This window comes from Dicentrarchus labrax, unplaced genomic scaffold, assembly GCF_905237075.1.
Source record: "Dicentrarchus labrax unplaced genomic scaffold, dlabrax2021, whole genome shotgun sequence".
Lineage (NCBI taxonomy): Eukaryota > Metazoa > Chordata > Actinopteri > Moronidae > Dicentrarchus > Dicentrarchus labrax.
In genome coordinates, this window is record NW_026136711.1 from 30,293,136 (window position 1) to 30,309,463 (window position 16,328).

Genomic DNA, 16,328 nt, shown 5'->3' on the forward strand with positions numbered 1-16,328 from the left:
GCTCCATACTTGATATCCATCTTCTAATCTCACTCTCAGGCAGAGAAATCTTACCACGTACAACTCTCAGTACTTTAACATCTTCTAAACTAATTAATTACCAATTAATGCAAACTGGGTAAAATGTTCAGATTAAAAGCTTTCTACTGGAAACCCTTTGGGAGGCTTTTATTCTGAAGCTGCCACAGAAAAAGCTTTTTTTTTTATTTTATTATATCTGTTTTTATTTTGTCAGCTCATCAGTTTTATTTATTATCAGATATTGTTGGCTGCTCACAGGTTGGCTTGATGTGAGTATCCTCCATTAGAGAATAATACGACTAAATTAGGGATCGTATTACTGTGTATGTCATCCGATATGTGTCGTTATGAAAATGTTTTTGGTATATAATGCTTGTAGACTTTACACTACTGATGTTTAGTTATTTATTTGATTTTTATTTATTATTTGTTTTCTCAGTGTTCATTTCTGGTCATTTAACCTGCACGCTAAAATATACAATTTAGACTATTTACTATTTGTTTTAGACTTAGATATTGTATATAAAGTTATTTTACCATTTCTGTACCTTTGCAGAGTCACATTGGTGTGAAATGGATCTATTTTCCTTCCAGTTCAAAAATGTACTATATCGGCCACATTATTAGTAATGGGTTTATACTAAATGTCTTTTGGCATTATGGAAGGCTAAAATACTAATACTGATTCAATACCTTTGTTATTTACAATGAACGACTTGGAGACATCAGTCACATCAGTTCTAAGTGTTATGTAAATTGTACAAAAAGTGCATGTAAATGTATGTAAATTACAATAATATTATGATGAATCATTATAATAATAGCTAAGATAATCATTCAGATTCAGGATATGCAGACACCTGCTGATGACAGAAACAGTGGGAGGGATTAATGTTGGTGAGTCATGCAGTGTTCAGCGTTTCATGCAGATCAAACAGAGAAAAAAAAAAGGAGTCCAGCCGGGTGAAGTGAGTTGTTAGCTGGCCTCAGGTCACCGACTCACTGCCTGCAGTAGAGGAGGAAGCAGCAGCAGCAGGGGGTGGAGCCCCAGCCGAGTTGGTGAGAGAGGAGGAGGAGCTAAGCCCTACGTGGGTGGGGCTAGAGAGAGTTTTGGCGGCAGTGGCGTCATTGTGCTGGCTGACGACGGATGGCTGGCGGCGCAGGGCACCGGGCACCGGTGCCTGGCCCGTCTGGAAGGTATAGACCACATCCATCTAAAGGAAGGACAGCCACAAAAGACTGTTAGATAGCAAGAGAGACAGAGCAAGGAGACAGGGCAGAGGAAACAGGAAGGGAGGAAAAGACTTCTGGAGAGGTTAGAGAGGCTTTTAAAGAGGCTGCATGGTGAATTCTGACAGTTTTGGCCTTTGAAGGTCAGTACTCATATTTCTTGAGAACCAGACAGAAAGAAATTGCTGCTTTAAAAGCATCAATTTTTACTTTTAAAAAGTCAGTCGGTTGTTTGTTGGTCATAAAGAGGTTTGAGGAACCGTGTTCACTATGGCTGGGTATCAAACTGGCACTGAACACTTTATCAAAGTCTGTTTACCTCTTTGATCAGACACCAGGTTTTAACATGTCTGTTGCTTGAGATAAGAAAAGGAGGCTTGTTGGGTTGGATTTTATTCTGGATTGTGTTAAAACCAGATCCAGATGATTATTGACACCTGAGATCTGATCTCAATGTGAACCAGACCACCTCCACATGTGATCACATCTGATTGTTATATGCTCTGCTGCATTTACATCTGCTTTACCATGAGTTGTTCCTAATCCAGATAAAATACCCAGATACAGATCATATGTTGATACCAGTTTGAAGTCATATTTCAAGATTTAAATACTATATATTTATATATACTATATATATAATCTTAGAGGTTTTTGTAGTTCTTATGTTTTTGGCAGAAAGAGGACACAGCAGCATGAAGAGAATAAGAGAGATTCTTGTTTCTTTTTAAAAGAGCATTATGGTGGGATTTTGCACATTTTACATAATCCATCTTCCCATAGGATAACCTACACAGTGGCCATCTGTTCTGCAGCAGAAACACATTATAATCAAGCTGATAGAAAGTGGGAACAGAGACACAGAAGAACGTGAGACTGAAACAAAGACGAGAAGAAGTGGATGTGGGAGAGATCGGGAGTGAGGAGACGAGGAGGAAAGTTTGAGAGAAAGAGCATTCAGAGAGAGAAAGCTGTCATTTAGTTAGTGAAAGACAAAATGTGAAAATCCAGAAGAAGCTCCGACAGAACGAAGGGATGAAGGAAGAAACGGAACAATGAATAAAGAGCTTTTGAATCAGGCTGAAAGCTCTTTGAGGAGAAATTGTGTCACTTGGAACGACTGATAAAGTTTCAGGAGCGAGGTGCTGCTTGTACCAATTATTCCCCCACTGTGTTTGACTGTTGAGGCGTTGAGCGGCACAACGCTGCCCACCAGGATTAGAGAGGAGGAGGACAGGAAGAGGAGCGTGGAGAGATAAGAACCTAATTAGCTTGCAGCCTTTCGTTGCCTCCCCCTCCGTCCTCCCATCCTCCCATCCCAGGAGGATGACAGGCTGATATTACAGATACACAGGCATGAAGAGAAAAGAGAGAGCTTCCTCTTTTCTTTACAATGAGTCTGATGTTGGAGAAAACACAAGATGGGAAGAGCTTTGTTTCAGTTCCTCTTCGCATCACTTCCTTCTTTCACAGCGCTCTGCAGCTTCATGAAGGCCACGTGAAGGTTATTTTCGGACACTTCTAAATCAGGGTTTCCACTGGAACTGAAACCAAGGCTGCACCCACCCGTCCATTTAGTAGCTTCTGATCACATGATCTTAATCAGCAGATGAGTTTTTCCAAGTTGTCATGGAATTGCAGATGTTTAAATTTCCATTTCTTTCCAGGGCACTTTAAGGACTTCTCATCCAGCTCCTTACGATTGTTTTCTCAGATCAATAATGAGCTCAGCTTGAGTCCTGCCATATATTGTTTACTTGTGTATTTTGTCCTTAAAAAGGATACAAAACAGTGTGTTTTAAAATCTCCTCTAACCTGCCTCTGACTGACTGACTTCTTTTGATTTAGCATGAAACTCGAGCCGGAGTCTGCACACATGCATTTTATTTTGAAAATTAACCGGAATCTCTATGCAAGTGGGTCGCGGCTTCCTTCAAAAATTGACCAGCCGCGTGTCTCTCTGCTGCTTGGTGCTGAGCAGGTGTATTGCACGGTGGGTTTTTAAAACAATGCTATGAGAGCAGTGAGAATGAACCAAAACAGAAAAGTTGAAACCGAACAGCTAAACAGTGAATCTGAATCATCCACAGATTCGGGTGATAATTAGCTGTAGGTTCATACATTGTTATTATAAAACTATTGCTTACAGCCACTTTAAATTAAAAGTAATTATGACTTGAGCACAGTTCCTGAAACAACAATAAAAGTCTGATATTGTGTCAGTTTGAGTCTGTGAGAGTTTTCAGAGTCTGTGTAAACAGAAAAACTCAAGAGGACCAAACAGAGCAAGATATTAGTTATTGTTAATTCAGATGTGTTTAGCTTCCGGCCACAGTAAGTACAAGTTAGTCCACTGCTGAGAGGAAAACACCTGACCTCCCTGACCGACTGTTTGTGTGTGTGTGTGAGCAGAGTGTTGGCTGCTGTTACTGTAGGTGGGTGTTAGCATCGAGGCTAATGAACCCCATAGGGACAGAATAGGACTGCCTGTGGAAAGGCTAACGCAGTGAGTGTTGATCTATCCTATTGGAGGAGGAGAACATGCTCACATGTGTCACTCACACAGAGCAAAGTCCCAGACTGTGAGATGAGTCACAGGGGAAGACAGCGCTGTGAAGGTGCTGCTGTTTGCTTCCAGTACTGACTGACTGAAGAATAAAAATATCTAATAAGCTTTCTTGTCCCACGCTGGATGTCATCTTTGATTTCTGTGTTTTAATAAAGTGGTTCTGTACTGAAGCTCTGCGGCGGAGTGTGAAATTACCCGGACAACAATTGTAGTGTGTGTGTGTGTGTGTGTGTGTGTTTGCATTAAATATCTCCAGGAAAATGGCGTTTGCTCCTCGCTGAGTGGCTGTACAACAACTACAGAAAGTGGAAATAATATTAATTCAACCTTATCGTTCAGCAAATATCTAAAATATATAATACAGAACCAAATAAATACGTAGCTTTAGTCGCACTGCTACAGGCTACAGAAGATCTTTCACATGATGGACAGCTGAGGAATATTCAAGCCAATATTTTGTCGTATTTTCCCACAAATTGATACGATGATGAAATCTAATTTATACATAAATGTCCTTGATTTCTTGAAGTCTTACATTTCACAGCCAGGTTCAGTCAGAGTGAATTAGCATGTGTTAGTTTGATTTTGTTGTCTCTCGCTAAAGAGACCTAGTTCTAATAATGATTAGATATTATTATTGTGTAATCTGATCCCAATATTAGTCTTCAGAGATCGTTACTGTGTTTCATTAGTCGATCACAGTCATGACTGGGATGAGACACATCGCCGACTACAAGGGACCCACTTTACTGTCCCACCTGACAGCACCAACATCATCATCCCCACAGCTGAAGATCAACATTGATCAACAACAACAGACAATTTCTGACCTGCTCGGCTTTCGGTACAAGACGTCGTGAGTTCTCTAACATGCTGAGTTCTCTAACATGCTGAGACACAAGATAACACCAGCAACTGTCGACCTCCACGTCTGTGGGGTTTGACCATTATTGGCCTGTAATCAAGTAGTATGAACTCTGCATTATGTGTTAAGATTACAATCAAAAGGAGGTATTTTGTTGTAACGTAAGATTTGCAGAAACCATTATATTTGCTACTTTTTTTTTTGTTGTATTAACAACTAAAAAAATCGATTTTTTAATATAATTCAAGTCCTTAATGTCCCACATTCAAACTAATTATCTAATCTAGCTTCTTAATGCTAACTTGTATTTGAATCTGATTTGACTAAAATGAACTGCAGCTCTTATAAACTGAGTGAATTAAATCTCTCCCCACCGTCTCAATGAAACATCACAGCTCTATTGGGACAATTTCACTCCACTCTCAGTTCTTTACCTCCCGTCGTTCGAAGGGGCGTTTGTTTGATTTTGGGAGAATGAAGGTGGCGAGGAGGCTGAATTTGATTTAAAGTTTGTTTTGTGATTCAGAAATTTACCTGAAACGCTGTCCAGGTATAAACAACAATTGACCAGTGAGACAACTGACCACAAACATACAAAAAAACAATAATAAAATCAAAAAGTAATCTTTTTTTCTTCCTCCTGAATCACCATAGCAACTGATGTGTTCTGCAGCTCTCATGACACCACAGATATCTGAGTCAAGTTATTACCTCCATAAACACCACCTTGGAAACCTGATTTAAAAAAACAACTTTAAACACAAAGTAAAGTTAGTGATAAAGTTCTTGGCAGTGTGCTGCGTGTCACTCTGAGGCGTGGCGTTCGTACCTGCGTCTGGATGCGGTTCAGACCTCTGAACCAGAGGATCTGGCCTCTCCTCAACTCCATCTCAGCGTGGTCGATCTCGTCGGCGCCCTCCGTCAGCTCCTCCTCGTGGATTTCCTCCTTTGTGGTGCCGTGTCCGGCCTCCTTCAGGAACTTCAGGTGGTGGGTTGGAATGGCCGAGATCAGCTGAGTTTGACAGAAAAAAGATTATTAATTGTTAATTGTTAGTGTGTTAGGGTGAACAGCATCAGTCGATACACTGCTGGTACCAATCGTGTTTTTTGTTATAGCAGCAACCTATTTAAATAATAATGCCTTTATTTATATAACACTTATTAAAACGTTACAAGGTACAACAGATAGCCAGCAAAGAACACATAAAACATAAAACAGAAACCTACAAAACACAGCAATTAAAGAACAGACGTACAAAACAAACATTTTTATAAAAAATAAAACAGAATAAAAACTAGAATCTGATGAAATCAGGGATGGCGCTGCAATAAAAGTACATTTTTATCTCAGATCTGAAAGGGGCCACAGACTCAGTCTGCTGCATTTCCTCAGGCTGGATGTTTCAGAGCCTCGGGGCTCTTATTTCAAAAGCTCTGTCCCCCTTATTCTTCAACCGAGTGTGGAACAGATAAAAGCCCCCTACCAGATGAGCAGTGCGAGAAGGGTCGTACGGGGATAAAAGATCTTCTACTGAGGAGTCAGACCATTTAGTGCCTTGTAATCAATTCATAAGTGTCATGGAAGCCAGTGTAAAGAGGCTAAAACGGGTCATGTGATCAAACCAGTTTACACTGGTTGAAAGGCGGGCGGCTGAGCTCTGTACTCCGTCTACCACTCTGTTACACAGTTGTGTCTATATAGACACATAAAAGGCTGAGACAGTAATCCAGGAGTGGTGAAATTAAAGCATGTAAAATAGTTTATGTATCTTTAAAACTTAACATATGTTGACTATTGTTCTGTAACGTGCTGCTCGAAGCTTATATTACACTCAACAAGGTTCTTATAGACATTACAAAATAAAACTCAAGGACACTCAAAGCATATAATTCATTTTAATTTATATGTGTTTGTGTGTGTGTGTGTGTGTGTGTGTGTGTGTATGTGTGTGTGTGTGTGTGTGTGTGTGTGTGTGTGTGTGTGTGTGTGTGTGTGTGTGTGTGTGTGTGTGTGTGAGAGAGACTAGATAAAAAATTACAGGAATAAAAATCCAGTTTGATTTCAGGAGACAGACTTGAAAGGAGGAAGACTAGTAAGTAGTATCCCTAATTAAAACTATGTTTATCGTTAGTTCAATTAAAACAGAGAGGAGGGGCCCCCCCCGGTAGCTCACCTGGTAGAGCGTGAGCCCCACGTACAGAGGCTGAGTCCTTACCGCAGTGGCTCAGGTGTCCCCTCTCTCTCCCTGTCTATCTTCTGTTGCTCTTTTCTAATAAAGGCAATAAAAGCCCCCACCCAAAAAAATAATGAGGAGCGAGACACACCCAGCCTCCCTCTATAGCTGCACATCATCAGCCTCTTATATTTCTGTCACTTTCTCTCTTTCTGTTAGAAACAAAAGGCATTTTAAAATAAACCACAGACCTCAGATCAGCCTGTTTCTGTCAGCATCTTTCTGTCTCTGTTCTCCGTCTCTGCCCTCCAACTGAACCCACCACACTTCTTCTCATGTCTGAACTTTTTGTTCTATATAATGTATGCTTTCTAAGCCTCTGTGTGTGTGTGTGTGTGTGTGTGTGTGTGTGTGTGTGTGTGTGTGTGTACATGTTAACAGGATCATGTATATGATGGTGTGTTCGAGTGCGTGTGTGTAACCACAGAGGGACTGACACGCTGGGTTTGTTTTCCCTCTGTGCTTGTAAACAGGAGTCGCGCTGCTTTCATGTGCTGAGCTCATTACCATGGCGATGGTTGTGATGGCAACCCCGCAGCAGCGCAAGTGTGACAGGCAACAGTTTGCTGCCACAAACCTCATGTATCCACCTCTTCATCTTCTCCTCAGTGCATGTTGTTTGTTCTCAGAAGGCAGATTTTTCACTTTTTGGCTCTGATGCTATTCGTTCGTAACAAAAACACAGCGGTGATGGTTCTGGTTCTGGTTCTGGTTCTGGCCTCACCTGTCCCCACAGCAGCTCTCCCACGCCGATGAACACACACCACAGCCACTGGTCGATGGTCAGAGCCGTGCAGGAGAACGGCTTCCCTCCGAACTGAACAATGACGATCTGAGGAGGAGGAGGAGGAACACATGTTGAATGAACTCTGGCGGTCTTAAAGGATTAGACTGATATTCTATATTTTTCTTATTGTCAACTGATCCCATGTGCAGACCCAAATCAACAGTGAATTGATCCTTCTAACTAGTACAGTCTGCGTATCCAACGCCTGATATATCTTATTCCTCTGTGCCATAGAGCTCCATTAAAAACACATCAATGAGTCACACTGTTGCACTGGGTGACATGTTCCTCCATTAACATGAACACACTAATTTAGTTTGACTCAATCCCACATACACCCTCCTGCTGCAGGAGATATTCACAAGAGCACCAAATGTGTATTTGGGAATCATTAGATGATGATCTATGTGACGATGATGAGGATGATGAACATTACCTGCAGAGCGAAGGTCCCCAGCACCACGCTGCAGAAGATTGGGTTCCTGTAGATGCCCTCGAACACGTTCCTCTCTCCATGGATCTTCCTGGCGTTGATTTCATTGAACAGTTGCATCATGACAAACACGTTGAAAACGATGGTGTAGTGCTCTGACGGCGGCGAGTGCAGGGGAGCGTTGCGGCCGCTGTCGATGTCGAAAAATGACTCACCTGAAAGAAGAAGATTTTTTTTTAAATCTCACTTTTTAGACAACAAATAATAAATATGTTAATATGCATTTCCAAATAGAAAACTTACAGATCGCCGCTCATAATGATTTTTCCACTGAGGTAACGAGCGGGCAGATTCTGGTTGAATGGGTTGTACAGTTCTGCTGTTGGAGCATGAATGTTGTTTAACTCACCAGCGAAGAGCAGGGTGAAGATGATGACGAGTTGGTACACGGCGTGGCCCAGGATGTTCTTCATCATAGTCCTGGAGATCAGAGGCTTGTTGCGGCCGTATGGTCTACGCAGCAGCAGAGACTCGGTGGGTGGCTCGGTGGCCAGAGCGAGAGATGCCAGCGTGTCCATGATGAGGTTGACCCAGAGCATTTGGACGGCCTTCAGAGGAGAGTCCTGCAAGAGGAGGAGAGCTCGGGAGTTTAATTCACAGAATGAATAGAAATATGAGTGAATAACAAGTCTCCATCTTGTTCTTGTGCTGGTATTTCCCTCCTTTTCCCACTTCTCTTTGCACATTTTGAGTGGACTCAAACAGCTTTGGGATAAGTGCACTGTTCTTCTCAAATTAAACAATTTTTAACTAACAAGTCTTCACCTCAGTTCAGTTTGCCCAGTGCAAATTTGTACTAATTTATATGCAATTGCAGCACCTCTAATATTCACTTCACATTCAGCCTGAGTGTGTGTCACCGCATGATAATATGATGTCTGTAGCCTCTGGTGGTATTTGCCTTTGGACAACTGCCAAGCTGTGTTTGGAAATGTACCATATACACATGTGAAGCACAATGTTACTGGATGTTTTGTCAGCTGGTTCCATCCAGTAAAACAATTTCCTCCAGGCATGTATTGGTAGATGTTTTTAAAAGTATTATTTACAGTAAATATTCTCCTACAGAGACACTGAATCTAACTTAATTTGAAGATATGACCGTAAATACATTATCTATCATAACGTTTAGGTCACTATTAAGGAAACTGAACATGATTTTAAAAGAGTTCGCACTGCTTTAACATTGTCAGACGCAGCAGAAGCAGAGATATCATCTTTTTTATTCCACGCATTCCTTCTCCCTGGTCAAAAACAGGTGCCTATGTTACCCACAATGCAACTCACCTGCTTCTAGTAGCAGTTCCAAGCGACATTACTTGAGACTTTTGTCACATATGCGGTAATATTTCCCCAAAAACCTGTAAACAGACTTTCCCTCTGAGTGGATTTACATTGGATATCCATTTTTATACAACCATCATTAAGCACCATAAGCAATTATATCATAATGTGTTCTCCGCTAGACCGATTCAAATGCATAAATGGAGCATTTACACACACACACACACACACACACCCACACACACACACACACACACACACACACACACACTTTATAGGACCCCCCTCCAGATCTGAAACCAAACATACGCCGATGCAACATTCCCCTGTATATACAATAAAAAACATAAGTCAGTTTACAGTCTTTTAATGATCTGTGCCAACATGTCAGTGGTCTAACAGCAACCAAGCAGTGGATGATCAGTGAGTATAAACACAGCACAGCGACCACAGACCTGCTGAGTCCCTGTTATATTTCAGGATTATGATGGTGACGTGTTGCCATGGTTTCAGGCTGTGTCTTAGCCTACTTTGTACTCTCTACTCTGTAGATGAGTTAGTTATCGGTCCTGCCAGCTGTGAGCCTTTCAATTAATACACAGCCGCAAGTTACTTTTTTTTTATTGTGTCAGGAGTTCAGTTTCCTGATTAGAGAAACATTATGAAACAAAAAAATGTGACACGGCTCCCTCGCCTCCTCACAACGCTGAGGCGGTTACATCAAAATAAAATAAAAAAATGACTTGCTTTTTCTTTCTTGTTTTCTTCTGTGGAGGTTTGATCAAAAATAAATGTACAGATGTAGTGTAAGAGCATATACATCAAACACAACAGCAAGCCTCAAGATGTAATATAACTATCAAGACACAAGCTTCAGTTCATGTTCAATCATCAAAATCCACAGAGACAGTAGAACAACTAATTTACTAACAACTGAGGATGCAGGATGCAGCAAATGTTATAAAACTCCGTCTTTGGTCTCTTTATTTGTTCGCAAGTTAACATCTTTTCTCATTCAAACGCATGCATCCTGATGGTTGAAGCAGCTGACTGATGGAAGGGACATGAAACATTTAAACCTGATGATATTAAAACCTGTGGAGAAGAATCAAACTTCTATATATCTCAACTGTCCAAAGACTTCACTGTTCTTTAAACGCAACTCCTCTTTACAAAGTCATTAGCAAAAACAACAAAATTAGTGATAATACCCCTTTACCGGGCTGTTAAGTGACCCTGAATCACCACAGGGGAAATTCCTTTGCTGCAACAGCCCTAAGAATGATTTCACTTTGATACTGGCAGCCATGGAATTCAATAATAACATCAATAACCCACAGAATCCAAAATTCAAAGAATTGGGTACCCATCTCGCTTTCCTGTGTCGTGATTGGCTGCGGGACGGCCCGGGATCTAACAAGGAGCTAGCTCGGAGAAATGTAGTGACAAGAGATTTTACGTTTAAGTGTTCCAAAGCTCCTGTTTTAGTAACTCCAACACTCCCTTGATGCTCCAAAGAGCTCTCAGTCTGGGCAGAGTCAGCTAATAGGACTGCTAGCTGCATGGCTAACCCTCTTGCACATGCTCTTGTGGAGTGTGTTGAGACTGCAGACCAGAGTGTCAGTGCAGTAGCTGATGCTGTGTAGGCTTGCCTCTGGGCATACAAGTACATTAAAAAGGTCAAATATAGTAACACGAGAAGGTTAAAGGGGAAAAAAGATTAATTAGTGTGAATAATAATGTGTTTATTTTTGTGAAAGGTCAAAAGGACTGTTATTATCTTGGTTTGCTGTTATTGATTTTAGTGTGAATCATTTCTCCTGATTTCATCGTTTCCCTCTTTAATTCATAAGTTTTGAGTTAATTTGTTGGGAAATAGTGATGTGATTTGTTTCTGGTATAAACAAACCACAGTGAAACCACAAAAATAAGGGAGGGGAGGGTAGAGAAGGAACTACACAAAATGTAACAACATAAGCATCTAAACATTTGACCTCTTTGGGTTTTTTTTACCATATAGTAATCCCACATTCATTTCAGGGCCAGTGTGTAGCCTTCAGCCTACCTGTGTGATGCAGGCGCCGGTGAACGCCACAATCACAGCCACCACGTTGACGGTCAGCTGAAACTGCAGGAACTTGGAGATGCTATCGTAGACGTTCCTTCCCCACATGACGGCCTTAACGATGCTGGTGAAGTTGTCGTCGGTCAGGATGATGTCTGACGCCTCCTTTGCCACGTCTGTGCCGGCGATTCCCTGATAAGCAGCAGAGGGGGACGATCAGAACCTGGTTTATGATTTTAGATGGAAACTAACCGGTCAGCTGCAGAAGTTCAGCTTCTAAAATAAAACTAGATAACAAGACCAGGTGATCAGGAGTTTGATCCCTCTGAACAGATGCTCTTAAACAAGGGACTCAACTCCAAACTGGTCGAACTGGGAATGTGAGAACAGGGTTGTCTGAAGAGGTTGATGGCTAGAAGAAGGAGAATCCACACTGATCTATACCTCTTTTCTAAAGAAAAAACACATATGCAGGGGACTTGGGGCTTGAGTGCCACACATCCTCTAACTGATGACACGGTGCATTTTATGTCAGAATTAATTTAAATTAATCTAAATGCAGGAATCAATTCATGAGCTGCAGCATCTTTTGTAACTAACAAGTATGACTGGATGACAAAGAACTCAAATATCAAACAGTATCTGCTGGTCAAAGGCTCAAACACTGTGTCTAAAAGAAAAAAAGTGGTATTTAATTGGAGTATTATCTGATCCTTTTTCCTTTCAAAATGGAATAAATCAGACATTAATATAATTCTCATCAAACGTATCTGCGTTGCAGATTTGGGGTAAATGACACCTCAGGCTACATCATCCTTATTTGCTTAAATTGAACGTTACTGTCGGTTATCTGTTGTTCTCTCAGAGCCTCAGCTCCCATTTAGATTTTTCCACGGTCTTTGGTATCAGAACAATCATTTAATTTTCTAGCAAGGTTGCAAAGTCTCAACATGAAAATTGGATTTTTTCACTTCACATCTAAAACTAAAGCAAACTCTACCTTAGTAGTGTACCAGGGTCAGGAACCCCCAGAGGGGTCACAAGATGAATCTGAGGGGTCGTGAGATAATAAAAGTAGATATATATATATATATATATATATTTCTGCCACAGATATTACAGCTTGTTTCAACCTCAGAGGGGAAAATCATTCTTTGGTTGAACTGCTCCTGACTCATATATCGTGCAACTGGTCAACATAAACACATCAACTGTGACAACTGACACCATATTATCTCTTTCCAGATCTAAAAGAGAGGTCCAGCTGGAGCACAGTTTCATGAGAGGTGGATAACTGACTGACTATCTTTCATGGAGTTTAATGTGACTGCTTCCTGTCTAATCTGCAGGAGAGAGCTGATGGGCTCAGGAATACAGCCTCAGCTGCATCAATCTTCTCTTACCTGTGAAGGCGTATGACAGAGAGAGGAGAGGGAAAGACCAGCTGCTCAGGTCAGAGTGGATTTAGTAGTAATGTACCTAGTTTTCTTGGAGAGAACAACGTGGCCAGTCCCCCCCTCCCTCCCTGGTGGTTTGAGTTTGACTGGTTTTAAGAATAACGCAGCTAGTGTGTACAAAGACGTGACAATAACACACATTAACACATGACTGAAGAGCGGGTCTTGTGTTAGCAGTAACCATAAAGAAGCTGTGGTGTGAGTTGCTGTGTCTCTCTGCAGAGTCAGACTCTCCCAGGCAGATGGAGGTGGATGGCTCTCTGTTCTCCAGCTGAGCAGGTGATAATTGAACGGGGACACTTGGGTTCAAACTGAAAATATTCCAAATGGGACACATTAGTACTGGAAGGTCACTGGTTTAAATCCCCAGACTGCCTCTGTGATGTGTTTAGGAAAAAGTAACTACTGACAGAGTGCGGCTTGACAGCGCAACAGCTGCTCGGCAGCCTGCAGGAAACACTGGTGTTCGGATGGCTTTCCTTAATAAATAAAGGTCACAACAACTCACAGGAGGCAGCTGATGTCACTGAGCTCATCCATAGGCCCTGAACTGTTTTTAATTGACCAATATCAGCTGATCATTTGGTCAGTGGACAGTAACTCTTTGTTCTCTGGAGTCAGCTGGGAGAACTGACGCACTGTGAATCTTTTCTGATCCAACAGAACAAAGGATCTGAACAAATATGAGCTGCTGATATTTGACAAACACTCTGACAGTGAGCACAGCCGGTTTCAATCAGTCTCTATTTCAGCAATATTTCTTAGGTGAGTTAAGAGCTGCTCCTGGTTTACAACTGCATCAGAGCCCACAAACCTCTTAGTTTATTACTTTATTTGGCAGGGACAGTGCATAGTATCATTATTTACAGGCTTAATCACAGTCACAGCATGTAGTAGCCGGGCACATCATATATTATTAGAATTTTAGACTATGGGTGGCTCTCAGAAATCAGATAATTTGGCTTTTAGATGAGGGATTAGGATATTGTTAACTAATGTATGCTTAGCTGTCTGTGACTACATCAGACAGCCATGAGATAAAAATATAAAAGCCATTCTCCATGTTGTCCCTCTCTGTGTTTTGGTCTTTGAAGAATAAGCACAGTAACGTCGTCACACACTGGAACCCCACTGTGCAGATGAGCAGAGACAACCAAGCTCAACATTTATTGATTTATTATTCCATTTCACAGCTATCTTAATAAATCCACGGCATTAAACTCGAGAGCTATTGTGGATGATGTAAAATTCCTATTTCATGGCTGCATTAGAAATGTAATTAACTCAAAGGGCTTTTTTTTTCATTCCTTTCGGTAATGATGCAGAACTGTAGCAGCAGATGAGTGAAGAGCTGTGAGAAGAAAAGAACAAACAACAGTGAAAAGGTGGAAAAATTAAGAAGTTGTTACCATGGCAAAGCCAACATCAGCTTTCTTGAGGGCGGGGCCATCGTTGGTACCGTCTCCTGTCACTGCCACCACCTGCCGGGTCTCACCCACTGTGCTGTCAATAATACCTGATCAACAGGGCGGGAAAAAAGAATAATCTCCATTTAAATGAGCGTATGAATATTTCAGAAAAGACATGAAGAAGAAATTAATTCTCTCCTCCTGTCGAAACTTTAAAATCACAAACATGTAATAACTATTTACTGTGTTTCAATTAGAGTTCAACCAATATGATATACGAGGCTTAAAACTACACTTCTACACAAAGACAGATAAACATATAAGCAGCTGTAAAACATGCTAAACAGAAAACATCCTATAATACTGACTCCCACCTTTGACCAGAGTGTGTTTGTCTGTTGGTGAAGAACGAGCAAGAACACGCAGTTTCGGCCAAACTTTGTCCAGACGCTCTTGTTCCACCTAGGAATATATAAAATGTGAGAAATAGTTTAATAGAAACATTGGAACACAACAGCCCTAGCATCATAACTCTCTTCAACATTGTCTCATTCATTTTTATTAAAACATAGAAAGTAATGTACGCTTGAGACGAGCTCTTACCACATTAATAATTCAACGATCATTTATTGATTGGTCCTATGGCGACTATGGCTGTATCACACATAAATATGGTCATAAATAATACTATATATATCTGTATATACTGTCCAATTTGTCCATAATTGTTTCATAATGAACCAAAACACCACAACACAGCATTTCTCACGCCCAGTACAAGTATCCGCTATCGATTACCTGGAGGACAATCTTCCCCCTGATCTACTCGTCCTCTACGGTCCAGAGAGACGTTCGCTGACGCAGACACGGTATATTTTATAAGCATGGACCAGGTAAAGCTAGAGTGAACAGCAGTAAACACATCAGCCTGTGCCGATGTCATTCAGGTATCACACTGGTTTCACAACGTTTCAAAAGGCTACGACATCCCCCACGTCACTCCCACAGGTAAACTGTGTAATAACAATATAAACCAAAGTGGAAAACTTTATCTTGGCATAAAAGATTCTGCATTAGTAAACACCTAAACAGTGACAAGTTTATCTTACAAACAACCAAGTAGTTCTTTATTCCCTTATAACTGTTTCAGTGACAGCAGTTAGTAAGGAGTAATTTCCACCAGCTGAGGAAGGTGTATAGTTAATAGTTTAATTTAATAGTGTTTACTCCCACGCCACGATGAAACTAACTTACACACAGCTGCTGCAACAACCTGCTGGACTCTAATGGGATAATGATGTTGCTCTTTGACTGCTCTATGTGTTAGGGACAGAGATTTGATAAGCCAAAATTACATCCAGGCTCAGTTGCTGTGGTCAACACTTCACACAGCTCCAGGTAAAATTTGAATGTCACACTTGTTGGCTGCAGTTAAAGATTTCTGTAGTCGTCTCACCTCTCCCTGGTCGTTTCTGATCTGCTGGTTGAACTCCTTGCCCTCCATACACAGGAAGTCCTCCCCGGGTGTAATGATGCCACATTTGGTTGCGATGGCACGGGCGGTGTTAATGTTGTCTCCAGTAACCATACGTACAGTGATGCCCGCACGCTGGCACTTCGTAATAGCCTCAGGTACCTGGAAGAGAGTCAGAAAGGTCAGAGAGTCCAGAAGGTCACAGAAACTCATTAGCTTGTTTTCCTGATTTATCCATCGGTCTAAAGATGCTTTTGATGAGAGGATCCAAGGACGTACGCTCATCAAACCAAGTCAGACGCTGTGTTATTGTGAGTTTTGTGGTTTATTTAGCTGAAATGATGCATGATAAAACAGACACAGGCGCCAACATGTGGGATTAGACTCATCTTGCAACAGCAGCAGCAGGTTTTATCTGAGATCCCACTGTTGCTGTTCTT

The 16,328-nt window shown here is 41.3% G+C and overlaps 1 protein-coding gene and 1 long non-coding RNA gene across 7 annotated transcripts in view; one reads left to right on the plus strand and one right to left on the minus strand.

The window, feature by feature from the left end:
- LOC127372151 (plasma membrane calcium-transporting ATPase 1) overlaps nucleotides 1–16,328 on the minus strand; it is an 84,027-nt gene that overhangs the window by 5,485 nt on the left and 62,214 nt on the right. For 3 of the 6 annotated variants that reach the window (XM_051415595.1, XM_051415592.1, XM_051415593.1), the window contains 9 exons: nucleotides 15,871–16,050; nucleotides 14,789–14,876; nucleotides 14,415–14,521; nucleotides 11,549–11,740; nucleotides 8,549–8,762; nucleotides 8,143–8,354; nucleotides 7,644–7,751; nucleotides 5,515–5,697; nucleotides 1,025–1,235 (listed from right to left, as the gene is read on the minus strand). In XM_051415595.1, the coding sequence (XP_051271555.1) occupies nucleotides 1,025–1,235; nucleotides 5,515–5,697; nucleotides 7,644–7,751; nucleotides 8,143–8,354; nucleotides 8,549–8,762; nucleotides 11,549–11,740; nucleotides 14,415–14,521; nucleotides 14,789–14,876; nucleotides 15,871–16,050 (1,495 nt within the window). The remainder of the gene's footprint in view (nucleotides 1–1,024; nucleotides 1,236–5,514; nucleotides 5,698–7,643; nucleotides 7,752–8,142; nucleotides 8,355–8,548; nucleotides 8,763–11,548; nucleotides 11,741–14,414; nucleotides 14,522–14,788; nucleotides 14,877–15,870; nucleotides 16,051–16,328) is intronic. The other 3 variants (XM_051415596.1, XM_051415594.1, XM_051415597.1) reach the window with 2 other exon arrangements.
- LOC127372160 (uncharacterized) lies at nucleotides 1,215–3,069 on the plus strand. The gene is made up of 2 exons (XR_007886546.1): nucleotides 1,215–1,394; nucleotides 2,035–3,069. It is a non-coding gene; the product is annotated as an uncharacterized LOC127372160 (long non-coding RNA).